This window comes from Protomyctophum bolini, assembly GCF_963924005.1.
Source record: "Protomyctophum bolini genome assembly, chromosome: 2".
In the NCBI taxonomy this organism is placed as follows: Eukaryota; Metazoa; Chordata; class Actinopteri; order Myctophiformes; family Myctophidae; genus Protomyctophum; species Protomyctophum bolini.
The window spans coordinates 18224260-18248715 of record NC_137863.1 but is presented as its reverse complement, the minus strand read 5'-3'; the positions used below and the strand labels follow the sequence as shown (position 1 = coordinate 18248715).

Below are 24456 nucleotides of genomic sequence, written 5' to 3'. Positions count from 1 at the left end.
GTGCCAACATTCTCACATGTTTTGCCTTCATCCAACCTTACAGTAGGGCATGTTTTACTGCGATTCCTTTGATCGATTCCGACATCCTGTGCATTTATGAGAGTCTCTTGGCGACTGACTGTCCCCAAACGTGCAATTTTGAAGTCGGAGTTGTGGTGTTTAAACGTGGAACTCCAAACGCTACATGGGGAAGAAACCAAGACTGTCTGAGATATGCAAATGTCAGAATCGATTAAAGAATTCTCTGAGATATCTTTCGTGATCCAATTAAGGCTAATGTTCTCCGATAAGCCTTATGTCTCCACACCATCTTTTTCATCTACTCTAGCCCATAATAAGCTACTCTTTCTGTTCCATTGCCTATCTTCTCATTTAACCAATCTCCGTTTTTTTTCCAGATACAATACACCTCCCTTCCTCTCTTGCCATTCCCCTCAGTCTCTCTGCTGTAACATGCAGGACACACGGGAGAGCCACAGAGCCGCAATCTATCTCTCTTCTTGCCTCGCCGCTGATATGGTGGCTCCGTGGCGAACCAAACACAAAGCAACCGAGAGACGGCAGAGAGAAAGCGCAATGAAAATGAAAGAATTCAGGAGCCAGAGTCAGTGTGTTATCGTATATCGTTGCTGTCGGGCAGAAACCTCTTATCTCCCTATTTAAAAAATAATTGTGTTGTTTTTCATACGCCCCACTTGTTCATAATACAGTGTCACACAAACAGCATCACAAGTAGCAGATCTGTAAATCTCGAGCTTGTAGATCCACCCCGTTTGCTGTTTATGTATTTTATTTATGAATCCTGAAATGTAACAGTTTTGGACATATGAGGTTTCCGCCCGACGATATTCCCCCCGAGTGTGTAAACAAAAAAGGGGTCACACACTACCTCACTCCGGGCGCCCATAGTACATTCCCACCAGCAATTACACCAGGAGTCAGTGAGGTGTGTGCGCTCGCTCTGTGATGCAAGGCCGTAGGGTTTTGGCAAAAGGCATTAGCTGTTGATATACTGTATAATACGTATGTGCGTGCGTGCGCGTGCGTGCGCGTGCATGCGCGCGACGCGCGTGTGTGTGCACTGCCTGGGAAAATAGCTTTAGGAGGAGCTCAACTCTGCGATGGAAGCAGGCCGCTTCAGCTTCCATGCATGCAATCAATGCCAGAGCACGGAAAAGCTGCCTTCAGTGGAGAGATGGGAGGGGTTTCTTTTGGACCGTGCATGGTTTAGAATGGCAGGATTCCACCGCAAAAAACGGCATTTAGGTTTTTAGATTTTTTTATAATAATAATAATAAGTCATGGGGCAGCCTGTGCCCTATACACACACACACACACTGATTAAGGACATTGCACGCACGCACACACCACACAGACTGTGGGTAGTGGGGCAGACAGGTCCTATCATACATGTCAATAGACTCAATACTGTTGATGTATGCATTTACAGGATGTAAACATGAAATGATACACAGTTGCACACAGGGAAAACAGTCAGTTTATTAACCTGTGTGTTTATTGTAACCTCAGTATTTGTATGGCCTCTCCAGTGCTGTCACTTTAAGAAGGGGGGAAGGTGCCAAGTACTGTTGAGGAGTAGGGGTGTTCCACAATGTCAAGTATCAAAGTATGTCTATTATCTGGGGAAATTAATGTAACCCCATATGATGTATAATCTAAAATAGATAGAACATCTAGGTATGGGGTTACTTATTCAGGTTCAGCTGATATCTGTGAGCTGGTAGATAAGCTGTGTATATTTAATTGCTTCTCTGTTGGTGGTAGGATCCTCTCCTATAAAGGGGAGACTGCAGGCAGAGCTAGTCAGTTATGCTCGGGCAGGCATCATGCTGACAGCCCAGTGAGAGAGCTGCTAGGGCCCATGTCAAGTATTTTTGAGTTCTTTGTTTTGTATTTTGGCCAGTATTATTTTTGCTGTTTGATTTTTCCGTTTTCTGTTTTTGGAGCCTTGGCCCTCGGGCCACTTTAAAAGGACCTTTCAGACACAAGTGTAGTTGAAAGTGCTTTACATACAAGTAAAAAGAAATTCACATCAATGCAAAAAAAATAACAAGGGTAAATACAAAAGTAATAGCTTCAAATCTGGTCAGTAGAATTAGTTGAAATTAAAAGTAAATTTAAGATAAGGAATCATGAAGGAAACAGAACATACTTTAGTTTAGGGTGTGAGAGGCTAAATCTCATCACATGGTAGTCCGTGGCCCAAATGCTGACTAAGAAAACGGGCCTTGATGTGAAACGGGTTGAAAACCCCTGCTGTAGTATGATCAAGTAGGGCTGTCAATTCACCAAAGTGAAAACATGGAGATGAGAGGTTTCTCGGTGTTACACACTAAAGACAGAGGTTCTCAGAGTGGGGTTGGGTTCAGACGGGACCCTTTGGGTTCCAGTAGTGGTTCTCAGAGTGGGGTTGGGTTCAGATGGGACCCTTTGGGTTCCATTATGGGCGTGCTTGAAATTAAAAGGTTTGAGAACCACGGCAGACGGCTCAGAGATAAAAAAACGATATTTTTGCCTCTAAACAAGGACAGGAGACGTGTCTGGAAACACTGAGATACAACGGGCAGAAACCTCTCATCTCCATGTTTTCACTTTTTGTGTTCTTTTGGTGAATTGACAGCCCTACTTGATCATACTACAGTGGTTTTCAACTCGTTTCACATCAAGGCCCGTTTTACTTAGTCAGCATTTGGGCCACGGACTACCGTGTGATGAGATTTAGCCTCTCACACCCTAAACTAAAGTATGTTCTGTTTCAGTTGGATGAGATTTGTGTACAATTCCATGCTTTTGGCAAAACGTTGATCAAAATATGAATTATTTACATTCTCTAATTGTGTAGAATTCTTGTAAATGAAGTAGTGCAGATGTCTAACAATAATGTAACTCTTGAGAGCGTAATATGATACGGGTCCATTTGGTTTCATTTTACACTCTCAAGAGATAAAGATCTATAAGGGTCCATTTGGTTACCAACTCCATCATTCAGCTGGGGACCACCTGGAACCCCCTCTCCAGGACCACTGGTGGTCCCAAGAACCACCGGTTGAAAACCACTGTTAACTACAGCGTCACTCAAAAGCATCAGAAGTATAGCAGATCTGCCCGACATTAACGATATGCATCTTCCTTCGGTTCCCTCCCTCCCTCCCCCTCTCTTTCTATCCTTCCTTCGGTTCCCTCCCTCCCTCCCCCTCTCATTCTATACTTCCTTCGGTTCCCTCCCTCCCTCCCCCTCTCTTTCTATCCTTCCTTGGCAGAAGCATTTCACTGTACTACTGTCTCATCAGCCGCTTCTCAGTAAGAGACCCTCCATCCGTGCAAAGTGATCAGGAAAACAACAAGCGCTGGACAAATAGCTCCAATTTCTTCCAACAACGCACAGGTTGACAAGGACCGTTGCCTCCTAGGACTGTTGTCTCCTACCTACCCACACACACACACACACACACACACACACACACACACACACAAACACACACACACACACACACACACACACACACACACACACACACACTTTAATTAAACAGTAGTTGTGAAGCGTGCTGCGGCAGCCTGTCAGATACAGCGCTGTAGAAAAGAGCTCAGTCCCAACAACACAGAATGAAACAATTTCAACATCACACACACTCGCGCGCGCACACACACACACACACACACACACACACACACACGCACGCACTCACGCACGCACGCGCACACACAATCAAAAGACCCAATCGACTCGCTCTCATTTTAACATCACACAAAGTTACATCACTCTCCCGTAAGACGAGTGCGTCGATCCGACCGTCTATGAACAGACACACGCACGCACGCGCAAACGTGCGCGTGAATGCATCTCAATTAGTTATAATCTTTGACAAGGGCAGGGATGCCAGAGGCACGGCTGCAAAGAAACATAACCTCCATTCCATGAGCCGCCGTGTTGAGACTGTGTGGGGGAGGTTCTGTCACTTTGACAAGCTACTGATGGAAATCGTCTGTCGGGTAGAAACCTCATGTGTTCAAAACTGTTACTTTGCAGAATTTAAAATTCAAGAATAGCAAAAGTAGTAGATGTGCAAGCCCAAACGTGGCACACAGATCTTCTACTTTTGATGCTTTTGTGCGATATTTTAGTGTGATAGACAGTAGGGCATTAATGTACGAAAAAACACAAAAAGTTAAACGGAATGTAAACTGAACTGAACATATGTCCACATTTCAATTTGCCTTTTATGGGGGGAGACACATGAGGGAGGGGGAGACACATGGCACACGGTCAGGCTGGCTCAGCAGCCTAGGTTCAGCCCATTTCAACTTTATATGTTTTGTAATTGGTCGTACTACAGTGTCACACAAAAGTATAGCAAAAAAAAACTGTGGGGTTTTAAATATGTTGAACCAATGAAGGGTATTAACAAGAGCTTGAGACTAAATAACTACATTGGATCCATTAGAACACAGGTTCCTTTCATTTGTAACATGCAAAGTAACAGTTTTGAATAATTATTATGGAAGGTTGCCACAGCAACCCTATGATGCCGTCACACACTCACAACCACCACTCAACCAGCGGCAAGCTACTGTAGCATCCAGAAGCCCAAGCTACTGTAGCATGTCCAGACTCCAGCATCCAGAAGCCCAAGCTACTGTAGCATGTCCAGACTCCAGCATCCAGAAGCCCAAGCTACTGTAGCATGTCCAGACTCCAGCATCCAGAAGCCCAAGCTACTGTAGCATGTCCAGACTCCAGCATCCAGAAGCCCAAGCTACTGTAGCATGTCCAGACTCCAGCATCCAGAAGCCATTTCAACGTATTGTACTGAAGAACAATCATGATAATCATCCTATTCATTCGGTTTATTAACAAGAAAAACAGCACCCCTTAAAAATCCGTCCATTGGTTAATTAAGATAAATGATGTTTTCAATTCAAATGCGTTGCAAATGACTTCAAAAAGGTAAAACCTGATCGATCCTACATGGATCTACTCCAGAAAAGCATTCTAGGGAATGAGTTAGCACGCCTACTGCCAAGAGCCTTCAAATCCATTTGAAAAGTTGAGCAAAAGGCTCCAAAATGGATGGGGTTGGGGGGGGGGCTATACTGTCATTATGGGCTCATTAGCCAATCAAACCGAAGCAGAGGGATTAAGAGGGTTGCTGGGATGTCATTTTAAGAATGACACCCATTAGACATATTGGTTCCCAAACAGTCAACCCCCCTATCATCAAATAATACCACTGGACTAGAGCAAAATAACCATATTATGGTTATTTTGGAGGGTTTGGGAACCCTTGCTCTAGTCCAGTGGTTCCCAAACCTTTTAGCCTATGACCCAAAAGAGAAAATAGACGTTTGCCCGGGACTCAAACTAGTGAAAATAGCAGATCTACAAGCTCACAACGTGGCTATTTTCACTATGCTGCTTAAATACTTTTTTCCTAAAACAAAATTGAAATTGATCGATCATTTTAATTCATGAAAAATGTAGGATGTTTTTTTATTTATATTTTAAAATAATAATAATTAAAAACGAAACCTGGGAAACAAAATAATAAAGGGACCCATAAAAATGGGTCCCGCCCCCCCACCCCGGTGTTTGGGGACCAGTGCTCTAGTCTACTATACTATACGTATAACATGTCACTCACCGTCTCCAGGGATGATGCGTAGGGTGACGGTGTTGCCGGCCTCCTTGATGAGGTTGACGATGTCCGAGTGGGACTTGTTGGTGATGGAGCAGCCGTTGACCGCCAGGATCCTGTCCCCCACCTTCAGCTTCCCGCAGCGGTCCGCCGGGCTCCCCTCGATGATGCGTCCTATTTTGTGGGGCATGGCCACACACGCATTTCCAGCTATGGTCATCGGCATCATCAAGCATGAGTTTTGTTTGTTGTGCGCGAGTTATAGTGTAGGTAGGCGCGGTCGAGGTATAGGAAAGGAGAGGGAAGAGAAAGGACAGGAGATGAAAGGAGGAAGGAAAGAAAGAAAGAAAGAAAGAAAGAAAGAAAGAGAGAAAGAGAGAAAGAAGGGAATTAAGCGTTAAGTCAAATCAACAGTCACCCTAAAGGTCACAGAGAGAGGCTGCTCAGGACAGTGCCGGAGTAAAATGGCAGTGTTGATATAAAACAGTGGGTGAATTAGCCCTTCACTATGTCCCTCCCCAACCCATCCTTGTCCAATAGGCACGTCAGCAGCGAAGAAAGCTTGACCTGCATAGCAACAGTTGCTAAACTATTTGGATTGGCATTGGACAATCGCTTTTTGGGGTGGGATTTAGTGAAGGGCTAATTGGACAGGATTGGGGTCCGGAACCAGAGAAACCCCATCCAACGTTGAGGAACCAGAATTCCAGTTTCAGCTGGTATGTGTCTATCCGACCATCCATCTATCCATACCCATCTATCCATATATCCATCTACTGTATCTATCCATATATCCATCTACTGTATCTATCCATATATCCATCTACTGTATCTATCCATATATCCATCTACTGTATCTATCCATATATCCATCTACTGTATCTATCCATATATCCATCTACTGTATCTATCCATATATCCATCTACTGTATCTATCCATATATCCATCTACTGTATCTATCCATCTATCTACACCGTATCTCTCTATCTGCAGTCTGCCATCCGCCATTAGAGGGAAATGGTGCATCGCTTGCTTCTCTCTCAAGCTCCCTTTGCGTCTCTCTTAATTCACCCCGTCACGCCTTCTCACTCCCTCCACATTCAGCTAGACAACCGCCCATCCTCCACACACATCTTCCTCTTCACACTATACTGTACAACTCCCATCCTCCACACACATCTTCCTGTCTCTTTCCAAACCCAACCTGGGCCTGTCGAGCAGTGAACTACAGAATTGAGGGCAGAGCAGAGCAAGAGAAAGTCTTTTCAACGGTGCCATGGGTTTCCTGTTCACCGGGAATACATATCTCTGACTAGTAGCGGTACTATATAGACGTGTGTCCTCTCATCTCTAGGCCCTATATAATCATTATAGAGAGATTATAATGGTCATACAGTACATTCATCTCTTTACATATTTACTTTCAAGCTCAAATGTCTGCTCTCATTCTCGGAGCCTGCATGTGGTCGATCAGAATATCTCACAAGGCTCTCCACCCATGGCGTGTAAACTAAAACAGAAAGACCCTTTCCATAGCTGGCTTCTAAAGAAAGTTCTGTGCCTTTTGAACAGGCCCCTTCAGTCCCACCCACACGCCCAGAGAGAACAGAGGACAGCGGGACAGCCTTTAAGGAGCAGTAAAGTATGTGCAGTGCAAGGAGCTGTGGTCGGCCACAACAGAGCAAAGATCACACGGCTCAGCAGAGACCCCAGGTAGCCCACGGAAAGCAAAAAGTGGCGATGAAACAGATTATCCGCAGAGGACGGATAAATCAGCGGGAGGAAATTACATTCGACCCCCATACTTTTCTTTTAATCCCCAATAGACTGACATAATGTTAACCTATCCAACAGCCTCCGTTTTGAGATAAGAAGTTCACTTAATCAGATTTCAGGATCAATAGTTCCCTTAAATAGCGTTCTCTCATCATTTTTCCTACTTTAATCCCCATCTCGCTGCACTCTCGCTCATTAAGTCATCATTAAGCTCTTTATACAGGACAACCTTACCTCGGCAGCAGAAGGAGCCATTTTATTTAAGTGCAAGCTTGAATAAAACAAATGTCTTATGTAACGCCAACCTAACTTGAGATGAATTATGAAAGCCCAGAGTGACTCAGTGCGAGCGAGGAAGAAGAAGAAGCTTTTCTGTGTCTTCTCGTTCTCGACAGTGGTTTTGGGAAAAGGAAGCCAGGATTAAAGCGTTGCTTCGTTTGAAGAATTGGTATTGATCTGTTGGGACTGTAAATAGCCTAGCGTCCTTTGGCCTGGCTGTCTGGGCTGTTTAGTCGAGAGAGGAGAATTTGCACGCTGTGAGAGAGAAAGCCTTTAAAGAGGACACGGGAAGATAAAAGATAAGATTTCAGGGATTAAAAAACAAACTAGAAAATGACAGTGATTGAGCGTTTAGTGGAGGCGAGAGCAGCAGATTGTGTGAATTGAAAGTCGGCGGGTGGGTGTTGTGTGGGTTTAAAAAGATATTGAACCAATGGAAAAGTAGTAACACGAGCTTGTGACAAAAAACATTACCCTGGATCCATTATAACACAGGTTATTTTTTTTCCACGAAGAAGACACGATTCTGTCATTACAAAACTCAAGTGACTTGAGTTTAGTCATTCTAACACGATAACGTGGTTAATAATCGTTTCTTTGGGATGGGACACGAAAATTTCAGGAACATTAAGGACTCACGTTGCTAAGTAGTGGAGCACGGACATTTCTGCGATTGACTGCAAAGTCCCGGTGGATCCAGTCATCTTTCAGTTGCAAAATAATACATTTATTTCATATTTACATGCCGATTTAAACTCTGACATTTAAGTGAAATGTAGCCTGCTATTGCCGCGTTTTTTCTGAAAGATATAACAGTTTTGGAGATATCTGAAGACAGATTCTGTCAACAGCATAATTTGCCAGCACACACATGTAGTGTTGTTGTTGTTGTTAGTAGGAATAAACACAGAAGCACCCACGAGGAAGTGGCCTATGAAAAGGGAGGAGCCTAACCGAGTTCCTGTTACTACACAATAAAATGAGGGGTTGCCCCCAGAGGGAAAAAACTAAGGGAATTTGTATTTTCTATGTTTACAGAATGTGTTCGCAGATTGCTTCCTGGACAAAACATGGCAGATCTCTTACCGAAGGTGGTGCCGGCCTCGGGCCGCGACACGGACGACACGATGACGAAGCCGAAGCCCTCGTTCTCGCCTCGGCGGATCTCCACGTCGTACGGCTGCATGGTGGTGGAGGCGGACAGGGGGGCGGGCGCCGCCGACGGGACCGCCACGACGGCGCCCGAGGACGAGGAGTTGTTGTTGTTCGGGGGCGGCTGCGAGTTGACGGGGGGCGGAGCCGCCACGGCCACGGCGTTGCTGCCGCCGCCTCCCCCGCTGCCGATGCCGGAGGTGGAGCCGCTGCCCGAGCTGACGGTGTTGAGGGAGTTCTGGCTGCCCTGCGGCGTGCGCTTCCCCATCTCCTCCGTCAGGCTGGGAGCCTGTGTGCTGCTGTGGTGGGAGGAGGCCGGCGACGGAGGCACATCGCCCTCCGCCTTGACTGGAGGGTGGGGAAAGAAACAACATGGTTAGACGGAGCTGACTGGAGGGTGGGGAAAGAAACAACATGGTTAGACGGAGCTGACTGGAGGGTGGGGAAAGAAACAACATGGTTAGACGGAGCTGACTGGAGGGTGGGGAAAGAAACAACATGGTTAGACGGAGCTGACTGGAGGGTGGGGAAAGAAACAACATGGTTAGACGGAGCTGACTGGATGGTGGGGAAAGAAACAACATGGTTAGACGGAGCTGACTGGAGGGTGGGGAAAGAAACAACATGGTTAGACGGAGCTGACTGGAGGGTGGGGAAAGAAACAACATGGTTAGACGGAGCTGACTGGAGGGTGGGGAAAGAAACAACATGGTTAGACGGAGCTGACTGGAGGGTGGGGAAAGAAACAACATGGTTAGACGGAGCTGACTGGAGGGTGGGGAAAGAAACAACATGGTTAGACTGAGCTGACTGGAGGGTGGGGAAAGAAACAACATGGTTAGACGGAGCTGACTGGATGGTGGGGAAAGAAACAACATGGTTAGACGGAGCTGACTGGATGGTGGGGAAAGAAACAACATGGTTAGACGGAGCTGACTGGAGGGTGGGGAAAGAAACAACATGGTTAGATGGAGCTGACTGGATGGTGGGGAAAGAAACAACATGGTTAGACGGAGCTGACTGGAGGGTGGGGAAAGAAACAACATGGTTAGATGGAGCTGACTGGATGGTGGGGTGGGGGTTAGACAGAGCTGAGACATTAACACCCAAATATATCGGCGCTCTTCTTTAACTTTTTTCGAAAATTAACCTACTTGATCGTACTACAGTCACACAAATGTATCAAAGGTAGCAGACCTACAAGCTTGTTTTGAGCTTGTAGATCTGAAATCTTAATCCTGAAAAGTATGAGTTTGTCAGAGACGATATCAAAACAATATTTAGAATAATAATGAATTGCATTTTTATAGCGCTTTTCTATGCACTACGTGCTTACTCAAAGCGCTTTACAATGGTTCATTCATTCATACATTGGGAGGTGAAGCGGCGAACAGTCGACGCTGGGCAACTCACTTCCCAACCCCAATCCAACGCTTGATGCTGAGTGTCAAGCAGGGAGGCACTGGGTCCCATTTTTAAAGTCTTTGGTATGACCTGGCCGGGGATCGAACCCCGACCTCCCAGTCTCAGGGCGGACACTCTAACCACAAGGCCACTGAGCTGGTACCAATAACTTATAACCAAATGAAGGGTTATTCTTTTTCTTATATATCTAGGAATCCACACAAAAATAAAATAGAGTTTTCTTATAATAGACTAAATCAATTAGACTGATTAATTACTTAACCCTGTATTACACTTCATTGTACAATGGTAATGTTCCAAAAATATCTGGAAAAATGTGAAGCTTGTAGAGGAGATCTGCTGTTTTCAATTAATCCTAATCAAAGTTTGAAATAATGCTATTGATTTGAAGTCATCATATGGGCACAGCCCCGCCGCTGAGACTTCACAACAAGTGGTACAAAGTATTGCATCACCCGTTGAACCTAATAATAGACGAGGATGGGCCCTAGCTGTTACTCGCTCGGCACATCTGACACTGCTGGAGGGGTTGACAGCTTGATGCCTCGAGCGGAACGTGCTTCTCCACCCGTGCAACAACTTCAGTGCCCCCCCCCCCCTCCAATCCCCAAAAGAAACTACCCAGCACCAGCCTGTTGTTGCAGGACTGTGGACATTTCATTTGGGACGTGGGAGGGAGGGAGGGCGGGATGGGAGGAGTAGCTCATATTTTTGTTTGCCATGAGACAGACGGGGAGCAGACGCACACTAATGTCTGGCCATTCTCATCAGGCAGAAGGCTGGCCGCCCTCTCCATCACATTTATGAGCCCTCCTCTATCCCTGCTGAAGGGCAAAGCTGAGCTCAGCGCTGGGAGGAGGAGTTGGGGGTGGGGTGGGGTGAGCGGAGGTGGCGGGGTGGTGTATGCTTGCAGACCGGAGCCGTTTAGCGTCGTCTAACTAGTGTTTACACGCCAGACTGTTAAGGAGCCTCGAGGAAGAGGTGACCCTCCCCCATGCAGTTTTTTTTAAATTCTCTTCTGTGGGATCCCTGGCACAAAACCTGTAAAGATGGGGATCCACCAAGCCCCCAGTAAGGCTATCCAACGTTGAACCTGCCACTACCTACTGGCGAAAAGTGGAACTGCAGCACGTTCATGGAGGTGGATGGACGTTCAGTGACGTCATGTGCGTAACGTGCGTCGCAGGCTTAACTTCCGGGTGCTTCAAAACGCTACTGAGCAACTTCAGTTGAAATGAATAGCGGGGTTCAGGGTTGTCTCTCCGGTCCTCCCTCTATCCTTTATAACTCTATGGGATCCACCACACCCCAAATGCATATCAATTTGAGGGTCCTTGACATGGAGAAGTTTGAGAACCACTGCCCTAGCGAATAGGAAGCCAGGTTCCTGGGCTCCCAATGGGGCTGCGATGAACACAAATGGCAGCCTGTGATGAACACAGCTCCACTAGCCAACACTGTTGCACTAATACAGTATGACTCTTCCACCCAACAGAGACGATAATATAGTAAAGGCTACTCTAGGTTATGCAAAAAACATCAATAATTCATTGCATCACTGATTACACAAGGAATAATTTCAAGCAAAAAAGGAAAAATATGTAAATAGTAAGCACAAGGACGTGAACATTGTGAATCTATAGGGGATATTCTTCACATCTGGCACATTATGGTTATGCTCTCATTTCGCCCTGGGGCATATCAGCCAGACAAAATAAATAAATAAAAAGAGAGAAAAGAAAAGGCATTAGATACTCTAATTGGATCCCAAGCCAATATTAGCCATTGAGAAAACGTTGGAATTGGTTGTGCTTGGGTGTTACGCTCTGAAACTAGCAGATGTATAAGCTATTTTCAGCAGTGTAAAATCGGGCATTACGACGCCATCAAGGCCCACCAACATAATATGCTACTTTTTCATTTTGAATCCTGAAAAGTAAGACACATTCTCATGAATACTTTATGCTTTCAATCACTAGTTTAATTACTTTTTTCAATTATCTTGATATGCATCTGATAAATTATGGCCCCATTAATTTTGAAATGTTTCGGGACCGGAAGTTCCAAGATGGCGGATTTAAATTTGCAGAAAAAAGCGTCTTCAGAAACAAAGGGTCTGTACAAACCAAAGGGGCTTCCTTCTGTCCATATTCTTTTGCAGTCTATGGTAAGTATAGTAAACAATGTGTTAGTTAAACCAAGGTTTGGTTGTGGTCTTATCTGTTTGGATATGTGTGTATAATACACACATATTACCAAAGTAACTAAGTACATTTACTTAAGTACTGTACTTAAGTACAACTTTTAAGATGTTTTACTTGAGTAATTCCAATTTTCATTACTTTTACTCCACTACATTTATTTGAAAACTTTAGTTGCTAGTTACTTCATAGATTTGGATTATTATTGCAAATGCGACGCATTGTGAGCTTGTGGATCTGCTATTTTCAAAAGATTTTTATACATTTGAAAACTTTAAAATGGGACAGTCTGCAAAATTAGTACTTTTACTATTGGTACTTTAAGTACATTATGAAGCCAATACTTTTGTACTTTTATGCAAGTAAATGTTGAATTCCGCACATTTACTTGTAACAAGAGTATTTCTATATTGCTGTATTGATACTTTTACTTAAGTAAAGAATGTGAGCGCTGATAAAACGTACCCGCGTAGCCGGTCTTGCGTCTGACGGTGAGGTTGACGTGGCCCTGCTTGGCCGCCTGCTGCATCAGCTGCACCACCAGCTGGTGAGACTTGCCCACCACGGCCGTTCCGTCCACGCAGATCAGCTCGTCGCCCGACCGCAGGCGGCCGTCCTCGTCGGCCGCGCCGTACTTCACTATGTGGCCGATGTAGATCTGCACGGGGAGAACACAAAACACAATCATGAGAGTTTTGTTCTAGGCAGTAATATAAATGACTGCATGTGGTTTCAAGCAGATATATGAGGGGGGGGTGAAGCATAAAGTTACCATCCAGCATCGTCTCTGTCGGGTGGAAACCGATAAAACAATCCAAAACATTTACTTATCAGGATTCAAATTCAAAAACAGTGAAAGTAGCAGATCTACAAGCTCAAAACGTGTCGCGAGCTTGTGGATCTGTTACTTTTATTGCTTTTGTGTGACGCTGCAGGTAATCTAGTATGATCAAGTAGGGCATTAATTTACGAGAGAAAACACAAAAAGTTTAAATGCGGAGATAAGAGGTTTCTGCCCAACAGCAACGATATAAAAAGTTGGTATCTAGCACAGGTCAGCCAGTTTAAAAACCTAGTCAGTTCATCTTTAGTGCATCTTTCTCCAGCTGGCCAGTCGGCACAGCCATCAGATCGCTATCTCTCCCCTTCTCTCTCTCTCTCTCTCTCTCTCTCTCTCTCTCTCTCTCTGGCGCGTCATTATTTTTATACCCTCTAGAAAGAGCCAACAAATGAGAACCAACAAGACTGACTGATTGAGGTTGCACCAGTCACATCAAAGGGAAAGGCAGTGTCGCCGACATCAGACCGAATTTGTCCGACACAGAACATACAAGAGAAATGACGAGGGAGAGGTTGGTTGATGGGACTGATCTAAGAATAGAGATGCAAAAAAATTATGATGCATGGTCCGATGAGTCTCAGACGTAAGTAAGAAATTATTTATGCCCTTAATCAGTCCCTGGCATGTTGTTTTTATATGTGGCCTACTGCATTACTCAGCTGCATACTGCATTTCCAGTTTCTGTGTAATTGGAATCATTATTATTCATGGTACAAAGAAGAAAAAACAGTAAATCAGTCATGCTTTTAGGGGGCAGCTGTAGCTGGGTGGGTAGAGGGGCCTGGGCTAAGAAAGGGGTCCAAGTGCCGACAAGCTTGTAGATCGGCTGTTTATGCTGATTTCAAAAATGTTTTAAATAATAATGTGGTTAAATGTGTATCCGGGTTTCATAAATAATGAGCCAAAGAAAAGTATTAACAAGAGCTTGTGTGACCACTAAAACAGAACAAAACTAGAAAGATGTCGTTACCTCAATCGCTAATTATAGGCCCCTCTCACTAATCGTGAATTACAATGTCATGTCACCCCTGTGATCATGTGTATTATTGTGCAAGTTATTCGGAGGGGATTTATCCCCCCAAAAACATGTTTTTGCAACAAATGATCACATTTATCACACACTGTGTTGATTAAACAACCCTCAACATGTGAATAGAATTTTGGGTAGATTGGACATTCCGTTGATTGGCCCCTCCCACTAACTTCGGAAGACAATTACGGCCGAGTGATACAGACAAGCAAAATTGTGCCTGTGGTGTTTTAATTGGATAGGTCCAAAGATCACGTGTACAAATTTCTTGTGAGATTTGGACAAAATCTGTAGGTGGAGGAGCAAAAGGTGTGTTTTGAAGATAATTCAAAATCCTGACCCAAACGGGCGTTGCCTATATGGGGAGATGCGTCATGACTCATGAGCCAAGGAATCATGGGAAAATTCATTTTCATTTTATGACCTACGGTTCAAAATGATAGGCCAAAACGATAAAGTGGGCTGTTATACAGTAGCACAACCATGAGGCAGACAGATGTTTTGTAATTATTATGAACCTCCCCTCCAAGTTTTGTAACTATAGCCCTTATGGTTAGTTTTCGCATTTTCCCATTCATGTCAATGGAGAAATTTTATGCACATTTAATATCAATTCAACTATACAACATTTCTCCGAGCAAAAAACAAGCACATGATTCCTGATGAAGCCGGTCAATTTGACATAATGCTCAAATGTGTGCCGTCAAAACTGTGAGACAAGCAGTGCAGCAAACTTTGGTGTTACTCTAGAAATAATAAAGTGTGACATGCAGTTACTATAGTAACCACATAAATAATCCTACACTTATGTACAGTACATACCTGTACAAGACACCTTGAACCACTGCAAGGGTAATGCTGTCAACAAGGAAATAAAGGACCGTTTCCAATACAGTGCACGTATGTGCGCCGTTGCCCATGGCATGCATCCGAGTAAAATACATAAATAAATCAAATAAAAGCTCACCGGCTCTCCTGCCTCGTTTCCTCCCAGGATCCTGAAGCCAAAGCCTGTGTCCTTCCTCCACAGGAAGATGTCCTGCTCCTGGAAATCTGGAACTACAAATGAAAACCCCACAGTGTTAGGCACCATTCACGCTTCATACAGTCATTTGCTGAAAATAGCATGCCTACAAGCTTATTGTTCAGTCTGCTATTTTCGATTTGTGACATCCGGCTCGATGGACCAATGGCTGCTAACTCCTAACTCCAGTGGTGGACAGTAAGCACTCAACCGCAGTTACTTGACTCAAAGTACAGATGTCCTGGTCAAAATATTACTCAACTACAAGTGAAAGTTGCTCTGTCAAATTTGTACTTATTTGTACTCACAATTAGGAACGTGGTTCATAAATAATTAACAATTGAAAAAGTACAACAATTTTGGTATTGTTATATCAATGCACTGCTTTGTTGACATTTAGAACTTTCCCTCCAAAAATTCAAAACATAATTGTCAAACAATGTGAAAACTAGTGAAAATATCCAATATAAAAGCTCACAACGCATCGTGATGTTGCAAGCTTATAGATCTGCTAATATATATATATATATATTCACTAATATTGGTCTTACAGTAAGACCAATATTACTGACAATTACTGCAAGTGGTTAATTCATTACATTGTCTACGTCGGGTGGGAATGCAAAAAATAAATAAATATATATATGGCTTCTACCCGACATGCCCATAATATATTTTCTGTTCCTAGAAAACGTACAATATTTGTCTTTGAAAAGGAGTAGAGCAAGTATACAAAAAATACAATTACTCAAGTAAAGTACAGACCAGATACCCCAAAACACTGACAGCACTGTACAGCACTCTATGAATAGTACTTCATTGCTGTCCACCACGGCCCTCCCTGCACCAAACCTCAGTGGATTAATCAAACACACTGCAGCAACAACACCGCTCAATCAAGCTCAATTTAGTGTGGCTTCAGTTAATCAGCCCCTCAGAGTAGGTGCAGAGCCCTAACTCGATGGTAATTCTTCCATTTATACAGTAACTCTGAGTGAGAGTGTACAGAAGGTACGGTAAGTGATTGTCTTTGGTTCAAGTAAGTGTTAAAACAGCTCTGTATTCTGATTAGTACTCATTGCTAGTGTTTGTTCAGTAACAGAGGTCTCTCTATGTCTCTCCAGCTCTTTATTAAACCCATATGCTTCGTTGACAGGGGCCCTTCCAGGAGTCCCTCTACACCAGGGGTGCCCACACATTTTTTACTTGAGACGTACTTTTAAAATGATCAGCTCAACAAGATCTACCAAAACAAAACGTATTATTCCATTGCGGGAAATACTTTTAATGCTACTGACGTTTGCGAGTGATCTACTGGTAGATTACAATCTATCTTTTGGGCACGGCTGCTCTACAGTAACGAATCTCTACGGAAAATGCATTTTCAGGCTCAGGAAGTTTTATCCAATCAGGTTAAAGACCTCGGACAGGATATGGATTAAACAAATACAATTGGAAGGGATAGCGCAAAGAAATGAGCGGACAAAATTGGAATTAAATGATTTAGATGGACCCTCACACAGGTCTAACTCCTTATTATACTGTATGAAAAGGTTTAAACAACCATGCACTGCCATAGAGAACATGCCTATTGTCTCTGTCGGGTGGAAACCTCATACATTATGTACAAAACTGTATAAGATCTACATGCTCGTTGAGCTTGCGGATCTGCCACTTTTGATGCTTTTGTGGGAGGCTGTGGTATGATCAAGTAGGGCGTTAATTTACCAAAGATACATACAAATAAATGAAAACAAACAGAGATAAGAGGTTTCTGCCCAACAGTGACAGTATCCTGTCCTTTGTGTGAACCAAGGCCATTGGTCCGTCATTGTGTGAATCCTCCTTCCCTCTCTATTCACCAAGACGTGCACATCATTGTGTTTCTGCCACCATGCTCAAACAAGACTCTGCCGTCTAAAAGCACTTAATGACCGATCCATCCATCCATTAGTTAAAAAGAAAGATCTATTTTCACGCACAAGATGCCATCAAAGGCAAATCTATTCCAGGTACAGAGCTTTTGGATGAAAACCGGCAGTCTGCCACTGTACTATAGAGACCGTCTCCAAAAGCGAATTCCCAGCGGTCTGCTGGGCCAGTCACATTGGTCTTGGTTTAATTACAACTGATCTGTTATATCAAATTCCCTTGTGACTTCCGTTCCTTTCTCTTCTCACTTCTTCAGATGCTTGTGACGGACACGGGACGGATCCTGTCCCAGGCTGCTTTTATTAGGAGACGTGTGACACAGAGCTCTCAATTCCATTTTCCACTCCACTTCTTTCTCTCTATGCACTTCCAACCAGTCTGTTTATTTAAACGACTTTGAGCTTGTTTCGCTGTAAAGTCGCTTGTAAATATCGGTAGCTATGGGTTACCTTTTTGTTTTGCTTGTTTACAAGTAGGCCTATAGTTTCTTATTTGGGGCTTTTTTCCTAATATGTTGTTTAAACTGTGGGTTGTTCTCCAACATTTTCATGTCAAGGACCCCCATACAAGGTTTGTGTGGATTAGAAGAAAAAAAATCTCGGTTTTCACTTTTTCAAAGCTGTACGTGAGCTTGTAGACGGGCTATTTTCAAATAGCCAATGTGCAGTATATAAAGGGTTGGAGTACTTGTTTTAATATACACTTTCTCTCTCTTCCAACACTTCCCCACTCGTCAGTGCTCATAATAACAGCATATTGTTGCACCGTTCATATCATCATCCAGATTGTGGATTTCACAATATTACGCCAGACTTCCAGGTCCTTCATTGCCATCCCCAGTTCCTGCTTACTGATGATGCCTTTGTCCCTTACGATGACATCAGGAAACGACAGTTTTCTACCTCTGGTCTGCTTTGAGGCAGGACTCCAGAGAAGAAGGGAAGATATAACCTCGTTCACATAGGAAACCTCCTAGCGTACCCATTTTTAATTATAAAACAAACAAAGACATCTGAAAATAGCCGAGATACAAGCTCCGTGTTGTGCAGTTGTACATCGGCTATTCTCACCACTACTTTTGTGTGACACTCTTGTGTGATGTACTGTAGTAGGGCGTTAATTTACCAAGAAACATAAAAACATACAAGGCTTCTTGCCTGACAGCAACGCTATATATTATTAAGGCAAGTGCTGCTCCAGCAGCCAAGGGGAGCTGTGAGCGTGTGTGTGTGTGTGTGTGTGTGTGTGTGTGTGTGTGTGTGCGTGCGTGCATGCGCGTGTCTGTGTGTTTGTGTGTGTGTGTGTCTGTTGTGTGTGCGTGTTTGTGTGTGTGTGTGTGTGTGTGTGTGTGTGTGAGAGAGAGTGAGCTGTCAGAAAGGCAATGTGTTTGCCAAGAGGCAGTTTGCATTGCAGAGTGTGACGGCTTATGGTTTGTGTTGCACTGGAGCTGGTCAAGACGGTGGGGGGGGGGGGGGGGGAGACAGAGAGAGAGAGAGAGAGAGAGAGAGAGAGAGACAGAGACAGAGAGACAGAGAGGGAGAGACGAGCGGGGAGGGAGTGTTATCTGTGTGTGTGACTGTGTGTGTGTGCGTGCATGTGTGTATTGCTGTGCTTAGCGTTGTGGTCGGGCAGAAACCTCTTATGTCCATATTTGAACTTTTTGTGTTCTTTTCTGTAAATGAACACCCCATTTGATCATACTACAGCATCACCGAAAAGCATAAACAATTGCAGATCTACAAGCTCGAAACGTGGCGTGAAACGATGCGTTTCGAGCTTGCAGATCTGCTACTTTGCCCTTTCTTATTTTGAATCCTGAAAAGTAACAGTTTTGGACATATGGGGTTTCCACCTGACAGATTTGATATGCAGAGTAAAACAGAAGACTTGGCATGCATGGTGTGCACTGTGCATGTGCTCGCATAATCAGTATTCAGATCAATGTTTATTTACTCAAAGTAAAAGTAGCATATACCGCCATATGAACAAAATACTCTGTTACTGTATTCAAAGATTTGCATCAAAATATACTAAAAGTATTTTCGAAAATAGCTCTTCTACAACCCCACGACACGTAGATCTACTACTTTCGAATGGCCAAAGTACAAAAAATAGCTAATATTATGTTTTTGTATATAAATAATCTTAATATAAAGTAACTAAGCTTACAAATAATTCTATAATTGTAGTAATTCTTTTAATGAGTAGAAAGTACAATATTTGCCTCTGAGATGCAAAGTGTAAAGTGTCGAAAAATGAAAATATTCAGTACTTAAAAGTAAAAATACCTCAACATTTTGCTTTAAGTACAGTACTTGAGTAAACTTACTTATACTTCCCACCACTGTGCATAATGCGTGCAGCGGGGTGCATGCATATTTCTCTGCCTAACCCAAGCATAGAGTATATCGCCTCAGTCGGGTGGAAACCTCATACTAACCTAAGCATAGAGTATATCGCCTCAGTCGGGTGGAAACCTCATACTAACCTAAGCATAGAGTATATCGCCTCAGTCGGGTGGAAACCTCATACTAACCTAAGCATATAGAGTATATCGCCTCAGTCGGGTGGAAACCTCATACTAACCTAAGCATAGAGTATATCGCCTCAGTCGGGTGGAAACCTCATACTAACCTAAGCATAGAGTATATCGCCTCAGTCGGGTGGAAACCTCATACTAACCTAAGCATAGAGTATATCGCCTCAGTCGGGTGGAAACCTCATACTAACCTAAGCATAGAGTATATCGCCTCAGTCAGGTGGAAACCTCATACTAACCTAAGCATAGAGTATATCGCCTCAGTCAGGTGGAAACCTCATACTAACCTAAGCATAGAGTATATCGCCTCAGTCAGGTGGAAACCTCATACTAACCTAAGCATAGAGTATATCGCCTCAGTCGGGTGGAAACCTCATACTAACCTAAGCATAGAGTATATCGCCTCAGTCGGGTGGAAACCTCATACTAACCTAAGCATAGAGTATATCGCCTCAGTCGGGTGGAAACCTCATACTAACCTAAGCATAGAGTATATCGCCTCAGTCGGGTGGAAACCTCATACTAACCTAAGCATATAGAGTATATCGCCTCAGTCGGGTGGAAACCTCATACTAACCTAAGCATAGAGTATATCGCCTCAGTCGGGTGGAAACCTCATACTAACCTAAGCATAGAGTATATCGCCTCAGTCGGGTGGAAACCTCATACTAACCTATGCATAGAGTATATCGCCTCAGTCGGGTGGAAACCTCATACTAACCTATATATATAGAGTACGGTATATCGCCTCAGTCGGGTGGAAACCTCATACTAACCTATGCATATAGAGTATATCGCCTCAGTCGGGTGGAAACCTCATACTAACCTATGCATATAGAGTACGGTATATCGCCTCAGTCGGGTGGAAACCTCATACTTTTTAAGGATTCAAATTCAAAATGAGTCGAAAGTAGCAGGCTCAAAACGTGTGTTTTGAGCCAATGTTTTGAGCTTGTGCATCTGCTACTTTTGATTTGTGTGACGCTGTAGTGTGATCAAGTAGGGCATTCATTTATTAAATTAGAATATGGAGAGGTTTTGTGCCAGACAACAGAGATCTAGCTATTTGCTTCCAGGCCAGTGATGCCAAGACCACTAAAGCCACAGATGGAGCCGGGTGGGAGAGAACACCCAACCAATCTACTGTACTCCCCCAGAACACACTTCAAATAAGTCTTGTCGTCAGGCAGAATCCTTGTATCTCCAGCTTTACATTCATTGAAGCAAAGATAGATGATCATGTTTTTTGGTGGCTAAGGTGACTGTCAGGTTTTATTTTAATTTTATAAATGAAAAAAATAATAACAAGAACTAAATAATAAACTACCTTCGATCATTTGGAACACAGATTTTTCTATTTTTCCCTTCCATTTCCTGAAAGCTGAACCGATTTGGACATACTAGGTTTGCCAACACATTTCTCCTGACAGTGACGAAATCCCCACGGTGTGGAGCTATCTCTCTCCGTCATCCATCATCACAATGGAACTGCAGAGAAACTATTGGAGGGCAGAGTCAAAGGCTAACCGTAGCAATCTGTGCCTGCGCTCAGCAGATTAACAGTCACAAGTGATCTCCCCCTTTTCTTGGAAGGCAACTAGGTGTGAAGCGATCAATATCGTGCCGAGGAGGCTAAATCTGCCATGGCCCGGGGGTGACGGCGAAGAACCAGCAAATAGAGGGACCAGTGGGTAAATTCTGCCCGGCTCTCCCAGGGAGAGGATAATATGGGCAACCCGTGTGTGTCGTTGAAGAATGAACAGTCGGCAGAAATGGAAGCGAAATCGAAGGTGTTTTGTTGACTTGACCGTTTTGAGTGGATTTATTATTGAGGGGCGCTAGCTCCTCCTATGTCCAGTTTTGAGGGTCTGTGTAAACACAAAGATTGAAGACAAAAGTGTGTAAACATAAATATGTTCCTGATGTTCAATGCCAAAAAAACACAATCAAATCTTTGATCGCAATTACTAGTCTGACAAAAAAGCCATCTGGGACAAGGAATAGGAGATACATGCGATTGAAAGAAACGGATAGAATGGGTGTTTATGGGCACGACAATCAAGATGACGCGATCCTGTGTCATTGACAACAACAGCTAGCAACCAGATGCTAACGTTGAGTAGCATTATGACTTGATAAATCAAAAAAGCACTATAAAATTGCAGTAGAGCTACAGCATTGGCGTTAAGCTTAACATTTATTAATTGCCTTTAATTGAAGTAGATCTAACCCTAACTGTTAAATGTAATGGTGACAGCCATACAGACAGAGAGAGAGAGAGAGATGGAGAGCGGCATTAAAATGGTGTGATTATACGACGGTTTGTGAAGCGCTCAGCCAAAAATACTGCCTCATCCCGGACAGTAATGATGCCCAGACTGTAATAATGTGAGTGTCCATGATCAGTACATTTACTCACTGTAAAAAAAAAAAAAACTTTACACAAGCATTTCCAATTTTCAATACTTTTACTTCTACTCCATTACATCTCAGAGGCAAACATTTTACTTTTCATTTCACTACAATTATTTGAACTAATTATTTATTTTTATTATGAAACCCCTTCAGACCGATACTTTGGCAATTTGAAAACGGCAGATCTTCAAGCTCACAATGCCTCTGCATACTTTTAACTCTAACTCTAGTAAACTTTGAATACCTGACTTGTACTATAGTGACATGACTATTTCTACAATACTTTTACTTTAGTGAAACGAGCGAGTACTTATTCCATCACTGTCTATGATGATGACGACGACGAGGGCCCTTCGGGGGTCTATTCTAGCCCATTTTGGGCGGGAACCCCTTTGGTGTTAGCATTATGTTATGCTTTAGCTATTGAAAAATAGCAGATTTACAAGCTCATAGCTACGAGCTTGTAGGTCTGCTATTTTTGAAAAATCGAAGAAGGACTGACTTAAAAACATAGCTTTTTCAGAAAACTGTCAGGATGTAGAAGACATTTTTAGAATCTGATCTCAGGCCTAAATGGGCTAGTCTGCCATGCAGGTTTGTGCTGAGGAATGTTGACGCCTGCCCTCTGCCCGTACGGCTCCAGTCGCCCTCCTCCCGTCTGTCATTTTTAATCGGCTCGCCTCGTTTGGCACGGCTCCGTCCCACCCGATGTACCCCCCCCCCTCCACCCCCCCTCCGGCGTCTGTCTTCCTTCCTCCCAGAGGTTTCTACACCGCTGCCCTCGCCACTTTTCATCGTTCCTTGTTCTTTCTTTCACATGCCATCGCTCTCCATTTCCTGCCCCACCCCCACCACCCACGCTTCTTTCTCTTAACGACGTCTTCAACTGTCGGGGTGGAAACCATCATATGTCAAAGAACGTTACTTTTCAGGATTCAAATAAAAACATTTATAAACGAGCTTGCGGATCTGCCACTTTTGATGCTTTTGTGTGACACCGTAGTATGATCAAGTAAAAACCCTGACATTTCATTTACATTATATATATTTTCCCATTAAAATCTCTTGCCAATGTTCACGGAATAAGGAAATCGCTGCTCTTATCTACATATCTTTGCCAAAAATACCCGATCTACAAGCCAGGTCACATTGCGACGCTCTGTGAGTGCTTAGATCTGCTAGTTTTGGGGCCGAACACTCCCCCCTAGAAGAGGGACAGTAGGGTGTTATGAGGTCGAACACTCCCCCCTAGAAGAGGGACAGTAGGCTGTTATGAGGTCGAACACTCCCCCCTAGAAGAGGGACAGTAGGGTGTTATGAGGTCGAACACTCCCCCCTAGAAGAGGGACAGTAGGGTGTTATGAGGTTACGTCACCAACACCTCTTTTCTCTTTAGCGGGGTTCAACAGAACTGGGTCAGTCCAGCTAGAAAAAGCTAAATCCCAGGTGAGGTGTCATCGCACTGAGATGCCAAAGTGCTGAGTAAAGGTAAATCCAGGTAATTGGGGTCACATCCACACACACATCCTCCGCTCTGGTTCCCTCCTCCCCCTTCCCTCACTATGCCACTGCAATGTAGAGCCTTACCCAAATATCACTGCAATGTAGAGCCTTACCCAAATATCACTGCAATGTAGAGCCTTACCCAAATATCACTGCAATGTAGAGCCTTACCCAAATATCACTGCAATGTAGAGCCTTACCCAAATATCAGCCATTACCACTGGCTTCTGTGTTTAGGTCCGACGGTCATTAGACCATAACCAACCTAACTCTATCCCTAACCTAACCATAACCAACCTACCTCTATCCCTAACCATAACCAACCTAATTCTATCCCTAACCTAACCACAACCAACCTACCTCTATCCCTAACCTAACCATAACCAACCTACCTCTATCCCTAACCTAACCATAACCAACCTACCTCTATCCTGTTATCTGTTATCAGCAATTCAAATATATCAAATGTATCAAAAATATGCAGCTGATAATGTGTCCCAATACTAATACTGTAGGTGAAAATGTTCAAACTCAGCCAAAAACAGCATCTACAAAGCTCACAGTGCCAGCATGTCGCCATTGGATCAGGGCTCGAGAAAGGCCGTCATAGGCAGACCTGTCTCCCCAGAGAAGACAGACTATGCACCCACTGCACACAACATGAAGTGGAAACTGAGCTAC

The 24456-nt window shown here is 43.8% G+C and overlaps 1 protein-coding gene across 8 annotated transcripts in view; it reads right to left on the bottom strand.

Annotated features, from left to right (window-relative positions):
* The window catches only part of magi1b (membrane associated guanylate kinase, WW and PDZ domain containing 1b), a 241975-nt gene that overhangs the window by 15009 nt on the left and 202510 nt on the right, over positions 1–24456 (bottom strand). For all 8 annotated transcript variants that reach the window (XM_080782423.1, XM_080782424.1, XM_080782426.1 and 5 more), the window contains 4 exons: positions 15330–15421; positions 12957–13149; positions 8800–9213; positions 5664–5831 (listed from right to left, as the gene is read on the bottom strand). In XM_080782423.1, the coding sequence (XP_080638549.1) occupies positions 5664–5831; positions 8800–9213; positions 12957–13149; positions 15330–15421 (867 nt within the window). The remainder of the gene's footprint in view (positions 1–5663; positions 5832–8799; positions 9214–12956; positions 13150–15329; positions 15422–24456) is intronic.